This window comes from Lathamus discolor, chromosome 1 (assembly GCF_037157495.1).
Source record: "Lathamus discolor isolate bLatDis1 chromosome 1, bLatDis1.hap1, whole genome shotgun sequence".
In the NCBI taxonomy this organism is placed as follows: domain Eukaryota; kingdom Metazoa; phylum Chordata; class Aves; order Psittaciformes; family Psittacidae; genus Lathamus; species Lathamus discolor.
Genome location: NC_088884.1, coordinates 91237000 through 91261519, shown reverse-complemented (window position 1 = coordinate 91261519; position 24520 = coordinate 91237000). Strand labels below are relative to the sequence as shown.

Sequence of the window (24520 nt, the reverse complement as noted above, 5' to 3'; positions counted from 1 at the left end):
GCTGCTGCCACTGTGCATAAAACCGAGCCCTTGAACCCAGAGGTGATATTACGTATGAGGGCTCTGTGTACCCTCAAGAACCTCAGCAGGACATTTTACACAACAGATGTATTCATCTTCATACCAGCAGATCAGGGAGTCTCGCACCAATCAGATCTTGCACGTTTGTTTTGTCTTCTGGGCAGAGGTCTTGTTTGTATTGCCATTTCTCTGGTACAAAGGGCCACTTCATTTCCTTTGCCTCCTCCAGAAGGGTCCTCAAGTCCTCAGGAAGCAAAGCTGAAAAGGTCAAAGAGCAGGTAAAGACATTGCAGCTATCTTAAGACAGCACAAATCCTGTGAAAGCATTCCTCCCATCCCTTCTTGTACCTTCTCTCTTAGCTCTTGTCACCAGCCTCAGGAGGAGGGAAGGCAAGCTGCCTATTAGTTTCCCTTGACTGCTCTGCCCTCCAGGTAAATGGGAGCCATCAGCTATTAAAAAAGCTTTTAGGAGGAAGTCAAGCCTCCCTTGGTGGCTGGGTGGGTGTGAAGAGCTACTCTCAGAGGGACAGAAAGCAACCTGTTCCCATGTGTGTTCTATGTGTGACAGGATTCCTGGCAGAGCAAATGGGGCAACAGCACGGACTAGCCTTGCTCAAGGCTTGCTGGGACAGTGGCAGAGTCAGAACTGGGAGCTAAAACTGGACTGTATAAAGCAATAAACCAAAGATCTAAACGGATGTAATGAAAAACAAGCAGATGTTCCTGAGAATAATTATTTACCTGCTAATTTTTTGACTATCAGTCAAAGTTGTTGGCCAGAGCTACTCATCCTCCTCTCAAAGCCATAGCTGTAGGCTACCTGACACATTTTCCCACAGCACAAGAGAACTCCCTGCTAAAGCAAGACAAAATGGTTTAAGCTATGTGCCTGGGGACCACTCTATTTACAGAGCAGTTTGAGTCCTTAGAATCATTGAATCAACCAGGTTGGAAAAGATGTTTAAGATCATCAAGTCCAACTGTTACCCCAGCACTGTCAAGGCCATCACTAACCCATGTCACTGAGGGCCTCATATGCATGGTTTGTGAACACTTTCAGGGATGGTGATTCCAAAGCTGAAGCCTTGCTATGAGATTCCATGTTTGAACCTAATGCATCTTCTTAGACAAGTAATTCACTTGCTAGCTGAGGAGCTGGCCTGAGCTTCTGCCTTTCTTTTGCAGTTTGCCACAGAAGTTAAAAAGAATTTAAGAGGAGAAAGCATCCTTAGTCAAAACCAAACCCTACCCAAAGCACAGCTTCCCTCCCAGCTGGAAAGGCCAAGCACAAAGGAATCAAAAGACAAATTTTGGGAGGTTCTGGATGAACACAAAGTGCTCCCAGCTCCCACGAATGTTCGTCCTGTGATGTGCCAGAGCTCACAAGGCAAAGTGCAGTTTCACTCATATGCTTTGCTCCCTCCCTTCACCTCCTGCATAGCCATCAGCTCTGACTGGATAGTCTGACCCAACTAAGGATGTAAATGTTAGTAGGAGCACACAGGTAGGGATCTGAGCTTGGACTTGTCCCCTCCTTTCAGCTGCAGCCTACATTTAAATTTCCCTTGAAAGAGCGGTGAATCTGCAGCCTGAGTGTGCTGTGTTGTGCTAACCACTTGGCTGGCCAGACTCTCTGGCTAATAAAAGTGGATTAAGAAGGATTATTGACCAGATGGGGCTAATGGTGATCATCAGCTGCAGATCTAGCCCCTTCTAGCCATTAATCCCCAGGAAAAAACTTGCTCAGAGACCATCATTGCTTTAATGAGGCAATGAAATAAATATATCCCTACATATTTTTTAATCAACTGTTTGTGGAGGACTGTAGAAAATGAACTACATGAAAACTCTATTTAACCCTCGTATTACAGTGCATTCATTGGTATGGGAAATTGCATATTTAGGGCCCTTTTTCCAGAAAGTTACCTTTACAAAGATAACACTTTTTCTAACCTACATTTTCTCACTTGTTGCAGCAGCTCTGGACACGCTTCCCATTACAGATCCCAGCTTCGCATGCAACCACATTTCCCTGCACTTCTGAAGCAGTGTCTGCAGGGGCTCAGCCCTCAACACTGTGTCAAGGTGGCCAAGTAGCAGATCTAGAGGGGGGAGGTCATGTGCCCACCCTCACACCCCTTGCTGCAAGATCAGTGCAGAAGCAGAGTACCCATCTCATCACAACAATCACAAAATCATGGACAGAGCGGTTTATCCCAAAACCTTTCCCGAAGGAAGATGGGGGGACCTTCAGGCGGTCACAACAAGCACATTTACCCACATGATCCCATAGGACTGACATTCTGGGGAGGGATCAATCTACAGAAAGAGATGCTTATACTGCAAGCCTTCTTCTCTACTTTCTTCTATCTTTTCCACATGAACTCACATTTACTTGAATAAGAGTAAATCAGGCAAAAATAATAGTGTCAGCAGCTATGAAAATAATCAGTGAGATAATGTGGATGTTGGTATGCTCTCTAAAGTATGCTCTCTAAAGCATAAAGGTATTAATGCTGTCCTCTTGTTCCTGTTTTCCATGTTAGTCAAACCTTAACCCCCCTCCTACCTGATGCACTAAAGAGCACAGAATCTGGCCAAATTCCTTAATATTTAACTTTAAAGGGGCATCCTCAGCAGTCACTACAGCCAAGCTGGTTAGAAAAGGAAACCAGGGTAACATTTTCACCAGGATTTGGCAACTCAGGAGCCTTCAGTCACCTTTGGGGTTTGACGTGTGTGTAAGCCCAGCAGGATACTGCTTCCAGCCTTGCTGTGAGGTCTAGTTGTCACCCCATGGAAACAAGCACGATTAGTGTGTCCATGACAATAAAACGATGGTGTATCACAACAACACCAACCAGTGGGGACCTTGTGTGAACAGCTAAAATCCAACTCTCAGGACAAGAGTTCACTCTTGTAACCAATAGTTTTTCTCATCGCAGGCAATATAAATTCATTCATTAGTAATAAATTTATTAATGAAGGTTGTGTTGGTGCAGAAGTAGACTGATTTCTAGCCTAAAAAGAAAGAGAAAAGCTCTCCAGACCCACCTAAAATCCCTTCCTCCCCCTCAGCCAAAGCAAGGTAAGGATGTGCTCCTCCTCTTCCTTCTGCCTCCCATTTTTATGTATTTGGCTTTCAGTTCCTCCTGTCAGAGAAGTAGAAAGCCAAAGTAAACAAAGGGGGAGAGGGGGGCCAAGAAACCCTTCACCTCTGTGCTGGGGGTCCCTCTGAAGCCTTCCCGAGGCAGACAGCTCCAGCAGTTATTGATGTTGATGTCATCACCCCACTGCTGGGTATTTTTCTTTCAGCTGATGGGAACATGGTCCTTGGAAAAGCCCAAGCAACACTTCAGGCCCCGATCACCCATTTCCTGAAGCAGTTTACCTGAAGGACCATGTCTAATTGAGTGATTATAATTGTGCTGATTTATCTTATCTGGAACTAAACTGATTATTTCTTATACTTTGTGTTATTTAATAGGAGAAAAGGACAGAGAAGGATGAGGGGAAAAAGTGCTAGCTGATTAGGAGCTCAAGAGGCTAAGGAGCCACAATAAAACTTACAGAATTCATGATGAGGAAACAAAGTACCCTTTGTTGAAAACAAAAAAGAGAAAAGAAAAATCTTCCAGTATCCATAACAGAAACCCACATGCCACCCTGCCACCTTCCATCAAAAACAGACTTAGGTACTTCAGAAAAAGGCAGCTGACCTCCCACCAAGAACAAGGCCAGACAGAAAAACATATTCCCAACGGCTCTGTGCTCCAAAACACACAAAGGATTTTAAAGATCAAATTAATGCTATGGCTGAGTCACTCATGCACAGCAAAACTAAACATTATTAACACTGAACTGGAAAATGGACAGTGCTGCAGATGTGTCATGCAAAGGAAAACCTACACATCAATAGATTTTTTTTTGGAGGGTTTTCTTGCTAATGCCTTTGTGCCACCCTCCCCCGGCCCCGTGTGGCAGAAACCTCCCTACCCTGTACTGATAGGTGTAATTCAAACAAGTTCAGCAATTCAAATGTGGCTTTTATATGAAGAGTAAAGAAGCTGTGGCAATGAAGTTATGTAGCCCTCTGAAAGTCTGAACCTAGAGGATACAGAACTGAGTGTATCACATCCTTTCATGGTCAGGATTTCCACTGGATTAAGAAATAATACATTTCTTTTTACAACCACTCTCAAAGCACCCTGACAATACAAAAACAAATGGTGGTTTCAAGCAAGTATTGCCATCATTAAAACAAATGAAGAACCCTTCTATGACAGCACTTGATTCCTTTTCTGGTTATTTTACCCAGCCATTAGCCAGCTTGGATTTTCCTTTCAAGAAGAATATTGCAAGCTTCTTTTTTCCCTGGACACCACTTATACAGGTCACACAGATTTTACAGGATAAAGATTCAAGCAATAAGCTCTTTAATATATTAGGAGAAGCTGACAAACAGAAAAGGCCATATGAAAGGAGAGGAAATATGTGCCCTTATTCAGAAGTTGCATCCTTTCTTTTTCTTTTTCTTTTTTTTTTTTTTTAATAACTGAAATTTATGTGCATCAGCAAACTTTTGGGCATTGTTCTAATCAAAATAAACTGTTCCTTACAGCCTCATGTTTACTGAAGCCTGAAATTAGAACTGACAGCAATTCACTGCAACAAAGTGGACTTCTTTCCCTGCCTGCCTGTAGCCCACGTCCCATTCATAGCCTCAAAGTCCAGGCATCTCTTGAAACTCATCTGCCAGGAGAAGAAAACTAGGGCAGGGCTGAGGGTGGGTGGCTGCTGCCATGGTCTGCTGCTTCTCCTGGGGACCTCACCTTGGCACCGCTGGTATTCTCTCTCATCTTCCTTGCCCGTGTCAGCCTGTGCTGACAGGAGCATGTCCAGAGCTCACTTGCACTCCTGCAGCAATACGGCCACAGCGTTTTGATTATTCATGAAGGCTGATCCCACTGGGCTGTGAATTGGGTGTCCGCAGGTGCACAGTGATAAACTGCTCAAGAGAAGACACGGATTCTAAATGAAAAGGATCCCTTCAAGGCTGAGGTACCTGGCAAACAAAGGAAGGGAAAAATTATTCACTAAAGTATCATCAATTATCTGAAAGGCTCAAGCAGGGAGAAAGAATAGGGGAAATACATGAAAATACATTACAGCCTCAGAGGACTTTATTAAAGGAGTGTGTGAAATTACAGCAGGGTCTTGGTGACAAACTGTGAGAGGCGAACATCTCCAAGGTGCCAGGGAGAAAGGACAGGCTCTCCAGTCTTGGAGCTGTGAAGCCCCAAGCAGGTAAGTGACCAATCAGGCTGCACCAAAGCCCTTTGTCACTTGGGAGGCTCAGGCTGCTGCGCACAGTCAGGATTGAATGGCAGAGCTCTAACCTCGGGGAGGATGCTGCGTGTTTAGCAGACCGGTGGATGTCTCTTATACTCTGGGACATGGGAGCACATTGCTTTTGCATCTCCTCTCACACTAGCCCCACTCCTGCCATATAACATGGTGTTCTACCACACAAAGGGCTTTTGACCATCTTGTTTGGGTCTCCAACAATCCATGCAGCTCTCAGGAGCCTTTCCAAACTTGCCAGTGTCTGCTTGGACTGCTCCTACCCAAGGCTGGCTCTCCAACATTCACCAAGCTGTCTGGCCTGCTAAAACTTTTCCACTGGAAGCCCTTCAAGTGCTTTGGACATTAAGTTTTAGATGCTTCAGGTTAGATATAAGGAAGAAGTTCTTTACTGTGAGGGTGGTGAGGCACTGGCACAGGTTGCTCAAAGAAGTGGTAAATGCTGCATCCCTGGCAGTGTTCAAGGCCAGGTTGGACAGAGACTTAGGTGACATGGTCTAGGATGAGGTGCCCCTCCCCATGGCAGCAGGTTGGAACTGAATGATCCTAAGGTCCTTTCCAACCCAAACCATTATATGATTCCATGACATTGCCAACAGCAGTGCCAAAACCCCACGATTTCCATCCCAGTTACCTGGCTAAGCATCTGTCAAATCAGCCAAGCACCTTTCAATAATTAAGTACAAAATAAATACTTTGGGGCTTTTAATTTTTTTTTGTTTCATCAATTTGGTGACAGTTTCACTTAGAATAACTGCTCTGCAGCTTGAAGCAATGTAGTTAGAAACAGCCTCTGTGAAAACACTTCTAAAATCTGGGAAACAGTACAGCTATGAAGGAGGAAGGAGAGTGCAAAAGAACACACACACAGGCACAGTTTGCTCTGCTGACTTGGAACGACTTACATTTTAGCAACTAAATTTCCAGACTTTCTTTCCCTAACTTTCTGGTGCAGCTCTGTGTTGGCTGACTCCTGGAGGTGGTGGCAGATACCCTGTGTTATCAAGGGCACTAAGTAAGAGCAAGCTGCCAGACTGAAAAGCAGCCAGAAAAAGAGATTCACTCATGCGAAAGCAGACAGGATCAGAGAGCCTGCCGTGGAAGGGCAGGTGGAGCAGGGCAAAAGATGGGATTCATAAGCAAAGAGCCTGGAGGCAGGAGCCAGTCAGTGGGGCTGTGACTGATTTTGTAGACAAATGTCAGAGAAAGAAGACATTTTAAAAATAACATAAAAGGAGGCTGAGGGCAGGAGCACAGGCACATAAGAGCAGCTGGAGAGTGGTGTGGACCAGCAAAAGATCAGCTAGAAGGAGAAACCTGGATAAAAACTGAGGCAGGACTAACAGCGTTAAGTGTTCAATCATACAAATGCAGTCTTCAACCAGCTGCAAAACTGACTCTAGTCTCCATGATCTAAAGGGTACACACCATCCTCTAGTAAGAATTAGAGTCACAGAATAGACTCATAGAACATCTCGAGCAGGAAGGGAGCCCTAAAGATCATCAAGTCCAACTCCCTATGCAGGGCGTCTCAAAAGTACAGCATTGGACTGAGATATGGAGGAGCTAGGTCCAGTTCTTAGGCCTGCTGTTGATGTCCCGGTGATGTCAAGTCACATATCCATGCTGTATTTTGCCTTGTCACATAGACAGGAGAGACACAGAGATGCCATCTGAGATCTAGCTGGTTTGCTGGGCCTCTGAATGGACAGCTAGAAATCTGGGTGTTGGGAAGTCAAGTTTGTCAGGGTCTGCGAGATTTGGGATTGCCCCACACATAGCAAAGGGATGGACCAGGCACAGGGCCCATTTAGGGGCTCTCATCAGGAGCAAAAAGACACATGACCAGAGACAGGACACAGCTACAGCGTAGTTCAATGTCCACTCAGGAAATGGAGCTGAACTATCTGTCACTGACAAAGATTAGTCTAAAAGGTCACCGCACTGATGGAATTTGCTCACAGCACAAGGTCCCAGTCTCAGTCTGCATCCTAGATCACAAAGGTCCCCTCTCCCTAAACACCTCGAAGTCGGCAAGGACAGACAGCTGAACTTGGTGACAGTGCCTGGAAAGCAGAGCCCTCTCCTACCCCTGCCAGGTCTAGGAAATCTGATCCAGTTGGTGGGGAAAAGAAGAGCAGAAGAGCAGGCCCCTCTGCTAGAATCACAGTAACACACCTATGCTAGTGTTGCTTGCTCTGTAAACTGCACTGACATCTGCTAATTGATTTAGCTGATTACCCAGCCCTGTGGGAACAAGCGTGATTGCTGTCCCAGGAGTCCTTCCCAGGTTGGGACGCAGCATCCCTGCCATCTGGTGCTGACTCCGTTCCTTTGTGTAATTGATTTCTCAAAACATTCTCATTTTCTAGGGAGTCATCTCTAGTAACATATGTACACCTATCTCAAATCCACTGTGAACATCAGTCCCACTGAGCAGAGGGGACTGCTTCAAGAGCATGCCAGAGAGAGCCTGCATTAAACTGCCACCTCCCAGCCCTGGAAAACACATGTTCCTAAACACAATTTGCTATGAAGATGCACTAAAGCAAACAAGCGCTGATACATTCGCCTTTACAAAATAAAATGTGGCATTAAGAGCATCCAAGGGAGCTTAGAGATGTGCTTAACTTATCTATGTTGCAGTCCAGAGCCCATGATTTTTAAAGTCATGGAAAGGCTGGAGGTCTGCAATGCTGCAGCCTGGAAGATGCCATTGGGTCTTTACTTTAAGCAGGAGCCCCTGGGCTTTGTGAACCACACGGGCTGAGAGGCTCATGAAGAAGTGATGGGGGTTAGCGATGAAGCTTAAATTAGTGTAGAAGTACAGCTCTTGGCTTCCTAGGATTGTCAGGGTTTCACTCACCAGGAAATTGCCAGATCTCTAACAGTGATATATGACTGTCAGCGAGCCAGAAATTTTTCTTCAAGTCCATTTTTCCACAGAGCTAAATAAGCAGCAAGGACACTTAAAGTAATAGATGCTAATTTACAACAGCAGGGACAATGAAGTGCTGGAACCGTGTAGAAAACGTGCAATAAACTGTACGTTAGTGCTCAGAAGGAAGATACAGCTTTTTGAGGCCCATCACTAGGGACAATGCCTCGCATCACAAAATCAGCTTAAAAAGCACTGAAGAGCTGTAAGCTATAGCAGCATCCTTTATACAGACGTCACTTTGTAAGTTGTGTTTTGTGACAGCTGTGGCATTGAATGACAGCTGGGATGTACAAAACCCAAGCACGCAGCTCCCAGACCTGGGGCAAATGCAGGTCCAGAGACTAAAATCAAAAATCAGAACCAGCAAAACCTTCTAGAGGCCTTTAGAAGCCCCTCAATGTTCAATGCTTGCTAATTAGTTTCCTTAAAGTCCTGGTCAATCCTAACAAACAGCACTTTAAGGAGACTACAGTTGTAAAGTGAGAAAAACTGCAGCTTGGTACACTGCAAAACTATCTAGATAAAAATGCTGTAGCTTTCAGAACACATAATAAAAAGTATTTTGCATCAGGAGCTTTTTTTTTTTTTTGGTGACAGGAAAATTCCTTGACTCCTGGTTTTGGGCTCAGACTGGTTTTAAATGGTTGATGCAATTGGTAGATGCTTTAAAACAGAAACAATGAAAAAAAATCTGTGTCTTTCCTGGTTGGAGCCTGGATTGAAATAACTTTTTGCATCAACTATGATAATATAAATGAATTTTAGATTGGATATAAGGAGGAAATTCTTTCCTGTTAGGGTGGTGAGGCACTGGCATCGGTTGCCCCGGGGAGGTTGTGAGTGCTTCATCCTTGGCAGTGTTCAAGGCCAGGTTGGATGAAGCCTTGAGTGACATGGTTTAGTATGAGGTGTCCCTGCCCATGGCAAGGGGGTTGGAACTAGATGATCTTGAGGTCCTTTCCAACCCTAACTGTTCTATGATTCTATAATTTTAAGGGTCTCAGGGGGTGAAAAAGTTTATTTCTGTGGTGGCCCTCTAATCAGTGCTGAGGTTCAGAACAAGAGCGAGAGAGGAAATGGGTGGGCTACAGAGAAATGATCTCTTTAATAAGAAGTGGGCCATACTGTGACATTTTAGAACCCTTGGCCTAGAAGACTAAAAGATCTGTCAAGAGAAAAGAATTTTAAGTTCTGCTGTGGATAGAAGGGAGCCTGGGAGTCAATCTATCTACTTTCACACTGCAGTTAGCTTTTGGAGGTTTTAAGAAGAAGAAGATGTAGTTGCCACATTCAAATTTCACATGCGGTGGTCATAACAAGCATTGGTTTCTTAGACAACATCATTTGGGGAATTTTTCACAGCATTATGGTCCTGAAACACGAATTAGAGACCACCAGACCTTTTCTCTCTGAATTTATCCTAATTTTCATCTTATTCAGGCTACCCTCCCATTCCAGGGAGACTAATGAAGGGGAAGCAAAGACCTGATGAGTTCCATGTGGAGACTACATTTATGGATTAATCCTAACAGGGAGCAAATAAACCTTATTCCCAGAGCTCTCGGTTGGGACTCAACACGATCAATCGAGGAATGGATAGTTATTTATAACTGAGGCTGTTTTGACTTTCAAATAAATATTTTAATTATTTTAAGTGCTACACTGGAACTTGGGATCTCAGCCCTGTTTTCATTTTGACACCTTGCTCTCCTCCCTCCTAATCCCTAACCATTATGATACTGTGCTGATTTTCATGCCTGTAACATTGGGAAGTGTTTGCCAAGGTAAAATCCATCATGTAGACAAACAAGGGAAAAGGAAGGAGGAAAAGGGAGCACTTCTAGCTTTTCCCTCCAGTCTAACTCTATAAGGCTTGCTTATACACTTTAATCATGCTGACATAGGGCAGGAGGGCATTTTCCGTGCATGCTGGGGTAGGAAACCCTGCTTCCAACTCTGTGAAATCCAGTTTCCTTGTTCATATCGAGTAATGAAATGCCCAACATGAAGATGCACATGGCAGCTTGTGGTGTATTGTGACCTATCTACAAACAGCTTCACTAAGGCCAATGAAGCCACACTGATTTTTAGGGCAGCTTTTTAAGCTGGTTCAGTCTTTTCCTAAATGAGGAGGATGGGGTGAAACCGTGACAGAGAGGCAGTGCTGGAAAATAAAGAACCCCACAACACAGAAAAAGAAAGCATGCTATGATAAATTATCAGAGGCTTCAGTGATGGAGTTAACATCATCTTCCACAAAAAGCAAATTCAGTTTCCTGGTCGTTTCAGTGCACACATGCCTGTGTTTCCCTAGAGCATTCACCTTTCTTTTCTCTTTGCTGCATGAAAGAGAAAAGATGGTTTACAAAAACAAAATAAAATTGATTTACTAGGAGCTTCATTTATTTGTTTATTCCTCTAGTTTACTTCTCTGGCTGAAAGATTAGATGTTTTCTTTCGGTAAAGTTGGAGATACCAACTGGCATAGGCTGTATTAAAATAAGGAAGACCCTCAATCAAAAAGCCTCTCCTAAGGCAAGCTTTCTTGTTAATATGCACCAACATGAAAGGCTTTCTTTTCATCCTATACAACCAGTGTGTGTAAATTGCAGGGGGCTCATTGGCATAAATCTTGGCTGTGACCTCTGAGGTAAACTGGATTTACATTACTTTCTGACAAGAATTAAATGAAGGCCTTGTGGATATATGAACAGCCTCCTAGACTGCAACAGATGGGCATGAATGTGCTCCCTAGGCAAACTATCAGTGACATCTGTGTCCTCCAAATTCTGGTGGTCTCAGCCAATTAGTAGGCAAAAGGGGGGGTGTGTGGGGGTGGGGGTGTTTGTGTGGAAAAGCAGAGCTAGCCTCTGCAGAGCTACCCCAGTCAGAGCTGAAGCAGAAGTGCTTCTGTTTCGAAATGGGATCAAGAACAGCCTCCAGCAGCAAGGAGGTGCTTAGCCAGCTGGGCGTAATGCAGAGGTAACATTACAAAGAGAGCTGAATTAGGTAGAGAAGATATTAACACAGAACAAATCCCAGCCACAGCTAAGCTTTGTGTAATGGGCTACTGTGGTTGATTTACACTGCTGGAGCAAAGAACAGAGTTCTGTCAGTCCTAAAAAGCAGAGGAGGGGTCAAAGTGAAGCCCAGGGCCTGATATAGCTAAGGCAGGCATTGCAAAAGCCCAGCTCATGATCCATTTTCAAACCTCCACCGCATCCCAGGTTGGACGTGGCTTGGAGCAAACTGGTCTAATGGAAGGTATCCCTGCCCGTGGCAGGGGCTGGAACTGGATGAGCTTTAAGGTCCCTTCCAACCTAAACCAGTCTGGGATTTCATTGGATTCCATTTCGCAGCAGTATGTACTAAGTACGGAGAAAAAACGCCCATGTATACCTGCACGTTGGAATGATAGAATATCTCAGATTGTAAGAGATCCATAAGGATCATCCTGAGAGCATCTCCTTGGGTGAATGGGGTCAGATAAGCAACGTGCTCAACAGACATGACACCTGCCTTCTCCAAAGCTGAGCTCAATGCTTTGTGGAAGAGCATTTAAGTTACAAAGAGAGATCTGTGGGTTTAGACCCTTCAATTATACCAGAGGATTGACCCAGACAAACACAAAATGTGCAATAAGCCATTCCTTATGAAATGCATTCCCTGTCTCCTGGTTTTTAACCCAGTCACACATCCCTCCAACAGCAGGAGCGGAAAGGACATCTGGCTAAAACCAAATCTGTGTCAGAGCCAACACTGGGTGCTGAACAAAAGCACCTGTGTTTTGCCCTGGTCATGGCTTTTGAGAGAGGGCATTTGGGTTCCTTCCCCTCACCATTGCTATCTCATGTACTACCAGGGGATGCAAAAAAGTGAATAATTGAGGGGCAGATCAATACACTAAAAAGATCTCAAAAAAAAAAAAAAGAAGAAAAAGAAAAAGACATAATTAATTTGGTACAGCACATATTTTTAGATCAAAGATGCCTTTGAAGTGACAAACTCTTAATCCATAAACTACTGAAGCATTTCCTTTCTCTCCCAAACTACTTGCTGTCAAATAAAATGGAAGTTAAGGAAATTATCTTTATCTGAAAATGGCCAAAAGAAGCCATCACCTAATGACAGCCTTGTCAAAATGACAATTGGGGAAATTGTTAGGAAGGGGAGGCCTGATGACTGGAGGAATAAGCTTGCTGTTTGCTCTAATCTGGTCAGGCAGGCCCCACACAATTCCAGTCAGCTTGCTGTATGAACAGCTAAGTCTTTGTCAATGTGAGCAGGGGCTAGAAAGACTTGGGCTGGAAAGACTTCTCTTTCATGAATATGTATCATGACCCTCCACATCTACAGAAAAAAACCCTTTCCAAATGGCAAAATAAAATAAAAAACAACTATCCATGACCACAAAAAATAAATTCCTGAGGAACAAAATCCGAAGATAGGGAGCTACGTGGAGAGACAAAATGATTAAGTAAAGAAAGCACGTGTTTTGGAAACAGAGCCAGAAGGATCTTCTTCCCAAAGGCTTTCTTCGGACTTTTATCCCCCAGCAGACTGGGATGACACACTTCAATTCACCAGTTGTGAGGATAAAAAAGCAGAATGGCCCATGGGGATATATAATGTCTATCACTGTATTTTATATCTAACGTTGGTCTGAATGTGCTGTGTGGGCACCAAACCCCAGGCTAGGAATTCACAGTGCTGGGCTGGTAAGACAGATCTTCCATGGGTAAAGGTTTCAAGTCCAGGCACTGAGTCAGCTTCACATCAGGGTAAAAAATTTCCTGTGAAGCTTAGAAATGAAAATTAACAACATGAAAATTAAAAAACTATTCTAGGTTTAACAAACTGCATACAGTACATTCATACAGTAAGAATGGGTTCCTTTACATGCAATAACACAACTGAGGCTTTCAGAAGTGGCCAGTGCTCCCACTAAAGCAATTTCCTGACAGTTCATGGCTTTATGCAAATTAAATCCTTCACAAGATCTCAAGTCAGATAGTTTGAATCACAGGTGCCCTTGAAGCATGGGTTGTCCGGGTTTTTTTTTTTTTTTTTTTGCATTTATAGACTATTAAACATCAAGCATTCACAAAAACTGGCATAAAATTGAAATAGAAGAGCCAAATCAAGCCTACTGGACTGCTAGTTGAGGCTGATGTACAGACAGAAAGAAATGAAATGGCTGAGAACCACATCAGAAATATTCTATCTCTGAAACACTGATGCTGAAACTCTTGTAAGCCCTAACGTGGTATTTAAAGCAACAAGCAGGGAATGAAGAATGCAACCAAGCCTACTGCTGTTGCAGAAAACCTAAATAAAGATACTTTAAGATATGGTGGATTTTGTCTTTGTTGGAGAGCTATGACTTCATTAAAGCATTCAACAGCATTTGAAAAGTTACCTTGAAATGTTTGCTATCTTTTTAACTTTGCTTGCAAAACTGTGAATTAAATCTTAATTTACTACAGAGGGCTTGTGGTGATATTACAAACTTCAGCTTTTCTCCAAGTAACAAACAGAATATGAAAGTTTGACTTCCAACATAAGTATCAAGACACAATGCTCAGTTCTGAGGTTTACAATATTATGCAATGTTTGCTATAGACATTTCCATTTCATTAGCATATCCTGCTTTACGTGAAATCCAGCAATGAATGCTGTCCCTGATCTAAGGCTAATCCTCTTTAAAGAGCTACAGGCTATATTACATGTGGCCACAGTCACAGTTGTGCCATGGCTGAATCACTTTGAAGCCTATTGAACAGTGTTCCCTTGTGAGACTCTACACAGAGCCATAAACCAATGTTCCCGTGCTGTGAAATCCTACTGTTCTCATCTCCAAGAGTTTCTGTAAGGGACAGACCATTCCTAGTCCCAAGCAAGTGGCTGCACAAGAGGGAAGAGACCCATGGCTGCCTTCACCACCTCTCAATGCCACTTTACAACCGGAGCCTGTTTGCCAACAGTAATACAAACACGTTGTTTCTACACATCATCAGACAGCAACTGCTCCAAGGGAGGGTTACCAGAACAATAAAAGATGAACCAGGCACCTGCTTCTTTGGGGAGATCCTCTCCCTCACAGCCCAGCAATTCTGAAATACACCAGGTTACAGTGCCTCAATCTGAAAGGGTGACAGCCAATATTCCCCAGAGTGAGACAGAAGATGCCAAAGTGAGAATATTTATTGAAATGTGGCTCCCTCCTGTCTTCTGTTTCTACCCCTATTCCACCTTAGATTCCTTTCTGTGGAAAGGCTCACATTTATTTCAGCAAGGCTCACATCTATGTCAGGTCTATTTTTTCATCACTTAGTTTTTAGGATGCCAGCTAGAAAGCAAGACTTCATAATTTTTAAATTCTTAACTGATTCACTAGAAACTACAATTAAAGCCTACATCTGAGGAAAACCAGATAGTGTTGTAGTGTGCCAGCAAGTTCCATGACATAAAGACATAGCAGGTAGAGTAGTTCAGGATAGGATCACATATATTGTTAAAGAAAAAAAAAAAAAAAAGGGTCATATACCTCCAAGGCAGGTTGCATCTCTCACAGCTGGGTGCCCTTAAACGCTATAAAATCAGATAATGGAACAGAGTTCTTATTGCCACACAGTACAGAATGTGCAATCTTTAACACCTTAACATCTATACATATTCAAAGGGAAAATAAAAAACAACACAAAACTGCCTGCTATGCTCTCTTGTCCTGCTACGTATGAGCAAAAGACATTTATTCTGTGCTTATCTTTAACTTTTCAAAATAACATTCTTTGCTCAATCTCTGCTTTTGAAGGGAGCTGGAAAGGTTGGTTCTGTCCATTCTGTGTTTTGCACATGAAATTATCTCCATCTAAATGGACAAAGTGAGTAAATTCAGTCTCTACAGCAAAACCTTGCTCCCGGTGAAGCCAATGTGTAAGCTCCTTGCTATCAAACCCATATCTCATCCAAAATGTTGCTAATCCGACACATTTAGAATTGCTACTATATACCTAGGAGACAAGAGCACACCGTCCCTCGTGCGGCGAATGTGAAGAAGTACAGGGATGATGTGTTGGAGGTTATTCCACAGCATGCTGAAGTCGGGGAGCTTCTGCTTTCAACCAAACTATTTCAAGGGAGTCTATATCAGTTGTCACAGTTTTTACACTCCAATGGATCTGCCTCAGAGCAAGGAGAAACAGACTTTCTTTTTTAACGCAGCAAATAGATTCTATCATTGTTACAACCTTATAAATTCCCATACTTGCTGCTAGGCAAACTATTATCGTGATGCCTTTGATTACTGCTAGTATCTGGCCACTTTCTCAAAGTGCAGCTTCTTCAGTTTGATTCTGTAGATGAGGAAATAGCTAAGAGCAGAGAACATCAAACTGAAATGCAAGGGTTGTGACTTAGGAAGAACACACTTCCCTCTTCTGTAATCTCTAGAAAACCTGACTGTCGTTCCAGTTCTTGCAAATTGGGTTAAGTTGGTGTCTTACTGGTCACAGTCTGTCAGTGACATTATAAATATTGATAAACACTCACTCAATGGTTTTAATACACCATATCAGGTCTTCTCTCTTCTCTCTGCAGATCTACAGTGCGAGATTCGATATGAAAGATGGAGCTTCCACTTCCTGGCATGTACTCTATCACGCAGAACTCAAGCCAAGGTGTCACTCTGCATGCTGGGCTACCCACAGCAACACAGACCTCTCTTAAGACCTTGATAAGGTCCAGTCTCAGCTTGTAAATCTAAGGTCAAAAATTGAGATATCATGAAGATACCATAGATCATATGTAGGAAGCTCACAGGGCATCTACAGGGGTGGAAATTTCACACATGAACTGCATACTTCTTTAAAGCAGTTATGGAAGGATGTATATGTTAGCTACAACCGTAGCGACATACAACTAGGGGAGAAAACCTTCACTGGGTAAATCATCTCCACATGCAGAGCCAGGAGATGACCACCAAATAAACAACTGAAAGCCGTGCTCAGGGTTATTTGGAAACAAAGAGAACTCGAGCAGGGCTCACCAGCAAAACCCCTCCCAGCTTTCTAACTATTATAGGAAGACACAGGGGAATTCTGCAAGCACAGCTACCATTAGCAGCTGTGCAGAGACTACTCATCCCTGGCACGTCTCTAAGTTGCACAAAGCATTTGTTCATTTTCAGCTGTACTGAAATTGATTATGAAACTCTTCTCTGAGAAACATGATGCTTCAACACACTTAAACCTCTAGGCTTTGTTCCAACTTCAAATAAACCACAAAAAGACAACTGGGAAGAGCTGACAATTTTTCTTTTATATCAGGGCTTAAGGATGATTTATGTTTCATTATATATATTATGTTTATTATATATATTATGTTTCATTATATATTATAGCACCTGCTATATGGCACTGAATTTTCCTCACTCTTCTTTTCTGCTTCTTGTCCCACAAAAGCCAGAATTACAGGAGCTTCTCTCCCACCAAGCTGCATGAACCTTCCTCTGAAGACATAGCTGTCAGGAGGAAGGGACTCCAAGTCACAAGGAACAACTTTTTACATCTTTTTCCACAGTGTCCCTGATGTGCTTTCTTTTTCTAAACGTCTTTTTCTGCACTTTTCTTTTTCTGGATCTCTACCAGTTACTTACAGAGAAGGCAGCCATTCTTTCAACAGAATAAGGAGGGGAATGCTGAGGACCCACTATGGGGCCTTGCTGCGCAATGACAACAGATAGATCAGTCTGTTCCACCTCCCATTCTATTCCCTGTGTTTTGTTTCCTTGCTGCCCCATGACTGCACGGTTTCACTTGTCCCTTAAGTCACTCCACAGGTGCCTAGTCCTGAGCAGCAAAAGGAGACTGGGAAGAAAGAGAAAATAAGGGCAGTGGGATGTATGGATGAAAGGAAGAGAATCCAGATGGAGGGAAAAAAGTCCCTGAGAAAAAACAAATAAAGGACGGAGAGAGTGACAGGAGGGATAGGGAAAACAATCAGGAGGATGGTGAGAGGGAAGAACAACAGACAACAAGAGGGGCAGGAAGATGGGAGAGAAACTGAGATGGCAGACAGGGAAGAAAGAAGCAAAGAGGAGAAGACAGAGGGGTTCAGAAAGAGGACCAAGGGCAGACCATGTAGAAAGAGAAAGAAAATAGGAACTTGGAGAGTGGGATGAAGAAAGTGCATCTTGTTGGAAATATTTCTCTTCAGTAGTCAAAGTGAGCTTTCTCATGAGTTCATTCAGGTCAGATGGAAAATAAAAGAGTTATTTTTCCTGAGTAAACAAAGAAGTAAATAAATATAGAAGGAACTGCACTCTGCCTTCTTCCTTTAGAAGACCTTCTCTCTGCTTCATGGAGCACAGCTGTTCTTGGCACTGGGATCTCAAAAGTTCAGTGAATGTACCTCCTTCCCATGCACCCCTCCTCTCTTTCACACTGAGATCCAGATGAGTATCTTGCTATCTTTGGAATACATATGTCTTTAAGAAGGGCCCATTTCTTTTCTGTTTGAACATACGGCGCTTGATTGCTGTACAGTAATAATAACTCATTGCAGAACCTAGCTATAGGTCATTGCATACTCTGTTATATCTTTCCCAAATTAACTCTTGTAAGTTACCACTGCCATTATTGCCATTAACTTACAAGTATCACAACAGCTCTTGCAATATCAAAACAAAGTTTTTTGCATATATATAAAAAAAAAAAACAACGCAAAAATCCCCCCAAACCAACCAAACCCCTCAGACCCAAAACCCCAAATCAAATGGTGGCTCCCCATCTCTGGTCACACATTGCCACCTACTGGCTCTTCCCCATGTACCCTCAATAGCACCAAGGAGGTTTGGATCAAGAAGCTATGAAGCAAAGCTAAAGAGCAACAGGAGTGTGCAGGTTGGGATTTGAACCCAATACACGTTACAGGTGTAGGCAGTGAATATTCTTACAGCCTTGCATCACCTATTCACACACAAACACATCCACCAGCCTGAATTTTATGGCTCTAAAGCAGAAGCCAACTCTTACCAACATCCTCCTCTGTGTGTACATCCCCAAACAAGTGAAGGATGTTTTCAGTTCACCTCTGTGCCGCCCCAGGAGAACAAGCTCTGGGACAAGGCAGGTACAACGGCAGCACGGCCCCTGCCACCCAGCACGCCCAGGACCACAAGACAGGCACCTGCCACTGCAAGACAAGAGCAAAATATTTGAAAGAATTTAGAAGGGAGATTGAGATGAGATCTTAGAAAGAAGATGTGAGGGTGGTGAGGCTCTGGTACTGGTTGCCAGAGAAGCTGTGCCTGCCCCATCCCTGGGAGTGTTCAAGGCAGGTTGGACTGGCCTTGGAGCAACCTGCTCTAGTGGAAGTGTCCCTGCCAGTGACAGGGGGTAGGAACTGGACAAGCTTTAAGATCCCTTCCAATCCAAAACAGTCTGGGATTCTATGATTTAATGATGGGGAAAGTCAGCAAATGGAGGAACATCCCTTGGGAGCCATGCCCACAGGGCTGTGCAAATGAGGGGAATATGGAGAGGAACTGAGCGGGGCAACTTGCAGGCTGCACTTAACATCTTCCACACGCATGACAAATCAAACCACTTATGTTCCCTTGTTGCAAGAGGCCAGCCCTGCAGTAAAAGAGCATCTCTACATACTTACCTTAAAAGCAAACCCTAATGCCATCAAATCCACTGCATGTATTTCTAATACAAAGTTTAGCATCAGAGGTCTCCCTAGGTCACGGCATCTGCTTCTCTATTCACATGATGGCACCACTGGTAAGCTGGACTAGTGAGTGGGAAAGCAAAAAAAAAAAACTATTCACAAATTTTCATGTGTAGTCACCATTCAGACCTGCATGCGTCCTGTCACCCAGCTGGCAAATGTAAGCACTACATCAGCAGCTGTGATAATATCTGGCCTTAGGAGGAAATAATAGCACATTCGTGAAACCTCAGCACCACTGAAATCAGACAAGACCAACAGGATAAAGATACTTTCATCATGTTAATTTAAAACCAGAGAGAAATAGAAAGTTTCAGACTGGTCCAGGCTACTTCTGGTCTTCTATCTTGCCTCAAATATCTACAGAATGGATTTTATGCAATAGGAGAGACAGAACTATCAAGGACATGATTCCCAAGCATCTGAGAAACGTTGTCATAGGGTTCCCAACTTGTGGCCAGTCAGGCACACCACTAGCAGCCATGCCAACCGCACCATGTGCCAGAGAACTCAAAAAAAGCCAACCCAGGGATGTTCCAGTGAAGTTTCTTATGGTGTGTTAAAGCATAGGGAGGAACCTCAGGAAGGAAGGTTTCACACTGGGTCATTCAGAAAGAATTAGCTGAAACACAGATAACCATAAACAGCTCTTCCACTCAATAGCCCAGAATATATTTTCTATAACTCTTCTAACCTACCATGAACTTCCCAGAAAGAGAAATGAACATATTTGCCCTCACTGACCATCAGATATTCAATGCTAATCATGACCAAAACAACCATTAAATTTCTTAGTATTTTTCCATTTTCCAGATTTGCCTGGTTTGGTTGATACACTGGAGGGAAGGGATGTCATCCAGAGGGACCTTGACACGCTTGTAAGGTGGGCTGATGCCAACCTTATGAAGTTCAACCATGACAAGTGCAAGGTCCTACACCTGGGTCAGAGCAATCCCAGGCACAGCTACAGACTGGGCAAAGAAGAGATTCAGAGCGGCCCTGCGGAGAACGACTTGGGGGTGCTGGTCAATGAGAAAATGAACATGGGCCGGCAGTGTGTGCTCGCAGCCCAGAAAGCCAACCGTATCCTGGGCTGCATCAAAAGGAGTGTGACCAGCAGGTTGAAAGAGGTGATCCTGCCCCTCTACTCTGCTCTTGTGAGACTTCACCTGGAGTATTGTCCGTTCTGGTGTCCTTAACATAAAATGGACATGGAACTATTGGAACAAGTCCAGAGGACGGCCACGAGGATGATCAGGGGACTGGAGCATCTCCCTTATGAAGATAGGCTGAGAAAGTTGGGGCTGTTCAGCCAGCTGCGTGGAGACCTCATAGCAGCCTTCCAGTATCTGAAGGGGGCCTATAGGGATGCTGGGACATCAGGGACTGTAGTGACAGGACAAGGGGTAATGGGTTAAAACTTAAACAGGGGAAGTTTAGATTGGATATAAGGAGGAAGTGCTTTCCTGTTAGGGTGGTGAGGCACTGAAATTGGTTGCTCAGGGAGGCTGTGAGTGCTCCATCCCTGGCAGTGTTCAAGGCCAGGTTGGACGAAGCCTTGGGTGGGATGGTTTAGTGTGAGGTGTCCCTGCCCATGGCGGGGGGGTTGGAACTAGATGATCTTGAGGTCCTTTCCAACCCTAAATATTCTACGATTCTGATTCTCTTTAGGTTCTGGAGTTATTCAGATCAGTTCTTAGGAAAACTTCACTGCCACAGTCAATCAAAACCACCCCAGTCTTTCAGCCTATACATTACAGATACTTCATTAGCCCAAATGCATCAAGAACGTGCCACTGATAATTACACAGAAAAGCCACACCATGGAAACATCCATCTAAAGTAACAATCATGACTTTTCCTAGGCCTTCCTCTTCTCTAGGGATTGGCAACGTAACAAGCGAAGGTGTCTGAAAACCAGCCAGCTGGAAGGCAACTTGAAAGGGGACTGCAGTTCTGCCCCACCTTTACTGTCATATTCCACGGTGTCTTTCCAATCCTGGGCAATGGCCTGTGCCACAGGCATGGAAAGGATCCAGCTTCTAACACCTCCATTATCTAGTGGATAATTCCAAGGACACGAGCATAGATTCATGCTGTGGAAAGATTCATATGTGGGGAAAATCACAACCCAAGAAGAGGGCAACACAAAACAGGAAGGCAGCAAGAGTTACAAGGTTGAAGTTGACATCAGCTTCCCTGGCTGAAATCACAACAACTTTCTTAAACACACAGTGCAGCTCAGCCCAGCAAAGCTTTACACATCCATTTGCAGTTTCACTTTTGACCAGAGATATTTCAATTTAAAAAGTAACTGTAATACAGCCATGAACTCTAGTAAACTCTGGTGGCCTGGGAAGCTGGCTGTTTCCAGACCCAAAATGCTGACAGGAATGACAGTCATCAACAGCTGTAATAAACAGCAGGGTTGCACAACTCCGGCTTTTCCAGAAGGCTTCTGTGTGAGCACACACACCCAGCTGCAGGAAAGTCATTCTGTAAGGAAGAAACCTGGAAGAATCTGTGTCCTTCTGTTTTCCCATGTGACTTCTTGCAAAACACAGTCTAGCCCCCTTTTTTTTAAGGTGTAAGGGAAGATGAGCATAGGCAGCAGACTCATTAGTGTGTGTGCAGATAAATGCTATTCTACAAGAACTACAACCCCACGAGTAATTCACCTGTTTACTAAATAAAAAAGAACCTGCAAATGAAGAATAGTTTATCTGAACTAACGCAGTATCTTACTGCCCGTATGTCCTGGGTTGAGCAGCAGCAGTCATTTTTCTCCTTCTTAGGAGCTAGTACAGTGTTGTGTTTTGATCTTTTGGCCTTGGAACAGTGGTGATGGCGCCGATGTTTTCAGTTGCTGCTCGAATGTTTGGTCTGGCCAAGGATTTTCTGAGCCTCATGCTCTGCCAGGGAGGAGGGGAGGCTGGGAGGAAGCAGAGACAGGACACCTGACCCAAGCTAGCCAAAGAGGTATTCCATACCACAGCACGTCATGCCCAGGAGGTAACGGGGAGTTACCCCGGAAGGGCTGGAGGGACTGCAGGGTTGGAGGAGGTATCGGTCGGTGCTTGGCTGGGGGGAGTGGGGTGAGTTATTGGTCGGCTGGTGTTGAGGTGTTGTATTCTTTCCTCTTGTTATTTCCTTTAGCACCATTATTACTGGTGGTAGCAGTAGTGATTTGTGTTATACCTTAGTTACTGGGCTGTTCTTATCTCAAGCCGTGGGAGTTGTATTCTTTTTGATTCTCCTCTCCGTCCCTCCAGAAGTTGGGGGAGGGCAAGAAGGGGGGGAGTGAGTAAAAGAGGTTTGTGGTTGGGTTTAAACCACGACACCGTATCAAAGCGATCAAACCTCTGGTCCTTATCAAGGCAGAACACCTCGCTGGTCACAGCACTGCACAAGCACAAGGGAGGGTAGACTCCAAATATGCCAAATATCTCGGATTCAGACAAGGATGAAACAGGGTTTTTTTTTGGCATTCTGTTCTTGTTCTGTGCTTGGGAGTAATCTTGCTAACAAGAAAAAGAAGCAGCTGGATGAGAGAGAGAATTACTCTGGTTTTCTTACCAGACTGGTGCTGACAGAAAACAAGATGGAAGGGCTGCCTCAGGATTCCTAGTAAAATGGGAAATTCTCAGCTCAGCTTAGATCGCCAGCCACAAAACACTTATGTTTTTCTTTCCCAAAAGCAGCGCAAGGAAGATGAACCACTGATGCTTAGAGCAAATAACCAAGTATTTTAAAATACATCTAAGAACATCACCAGTCAACTGCTACACTTACAATGTGCTGCTTATGTTTTAGTATTCAAAAGACCACAGAGTTTTACTATTCAAAGTGTTAATTTGGGAGTGAAACGGAATGTTTCTGTTCTGGAACCTAAGCCCACAAACTCCACATCATATCTTTAATATCGCTGTCACCACTGGTTTGAGTTCAGCTCCTCATGAGCGCGACGTTTCTAGATACCCGTGTTAAACCCCAGACAGAGTTGAGGGGATTTTTTTTTTTTAGTTATTATTATTTTTCCGGTTTACTCACCATAATCACAGACGAGCCCCGAATACTTCTTGGAAAACCACCCCGAGCCCGCTCCCTGGCCTCCGGACACCTCCCGCCACTCCCACATTCCCCCGCAGTCGGCCACCCCCCCGCTGGCGGGGGAGGGCGCTGCCGGGAGGGCGCTTCCCGCCTTCCCCGCCTTCGAGCTCCGAGGCTGTGAGGGAGCAGCTGCGGGCCCAAGGGGACCCTCCGATACCCACACGAAAATCATTCCCCGCCGGACCCTCAGCTTTAAAAGAGCTTTTTAATCTGGGAAGCTGGGAGTGCTCCCGCCCACAGGTGAGGAGGAGGCCGGGCCTCGCTGAGGTACGGCGGAAGGGGGCGTGCCAGGTGGGGGCTGGATCTTCGTGTAAGGGCACAGGGGAGACCGGGAATTCCTCAGGAAGTGCCGACAGAGGCAGTGGCTTCGGCGGGGAGCGCTTTCGGGAGTTCAGGCAGCCAGCAGCATCCTGGCCTCTATCAGCACCAGTGGGGCCAGCAGGGCCAAGCCAGTGATCATCCCCCTGCAATGGGCACTCCTGAGAAGATAACGATGCACGCTGGAGAAGATGTTGATAGACAGGAAAAAGGCTGAGTATGATTTGCTTGACTCAAATTAAGGTACAGATAACAGCATTGTAGCAGGTGACCTTATAGCTGCAGAAGTCTGGATTTAACTATAGAAAACTGCCTTCCCCAGGTGCAGTTCTCAAATCTTTCTCTTGTTCAATACAAACTAGGTAAATAGAATCTCCTACAAGTATTTACGTGACAGTATGCTCAGTCCAACCTCAAACCTTTGATGCAGAACTCTGCAGCCGAGTTTGGGATGCCTGAGGTGGCACACAAGTAGATCTAGATTAGATACTAAGATAAAATTCTTCATTACAAGGGTGGTGAGGTACCGGAACAGGTTGTCCAGAGACGACATGGCTGCCCCACCCCTAGAAGTGTTTAAGGCCAGGTTGGATGGCGCTTGGAGCAACCTGGTCTAGTGGAAGATGTCCCTGCCCATGCTAGGGGGTTGGAAATGGATGAGCTTTAAGATTCTTTCTTATCCAAACCATTTTGTGATTCTATCCGTGTGCTGCTTAAGCAATCAGTGGCCATTCTTCCCCTTCCCTGATTAATAAAGGAACCATTTGTAAAATCCATAAACATGTGAATAAATCCAACATTTTATTATGATCTGATACATGTTGCAGATTTCTCAAAATGTCTTTCTTTCTAGTCCTGTGTTTTGCCCTGTCCTGATGCATTTCAGAAACCAATTAAGGAAGACACTAATGGGAGCAGAACATGCTTTTAAGTTGATATCAAAGGCCCATGCAAAACTGCCTCCATAGGTCAGTCCACAAACTAAGTGAAATGACTTGTTTTTTCCCTTTAACCAACGCTGACCTCATGTAA

At 44.3% G+C, this 24520-nt stretch overlaps 1 protein-coding gene across 1 annotated transcript in view; it reads right to left on the bottom strand.

The window, feature by feature from the left end:
- Positions 1 to 23331, bottom strand: part of ALPK1 (alpha kinase 1) — a 50277-nt gene extending 26946 nt beyond the window's left edge. Inside the window, 3 exon segments of the mRNA XM_065686049.1 lie at positions 125 to 279; positions 4854 to 5086; positions 23111 to 23331. Of these exon segments, the coding sequence (XP_065542121.1) occupies positions 125 to 279; positions 4854 to 4974 (276 nt within the window). The 5' untranslated portion in view covers positions 4975 to 5086; positions 23111 to 23331.
- Between the last annotated feature and the right edge of the window lie 1189 nt (positions 23332 to 24520).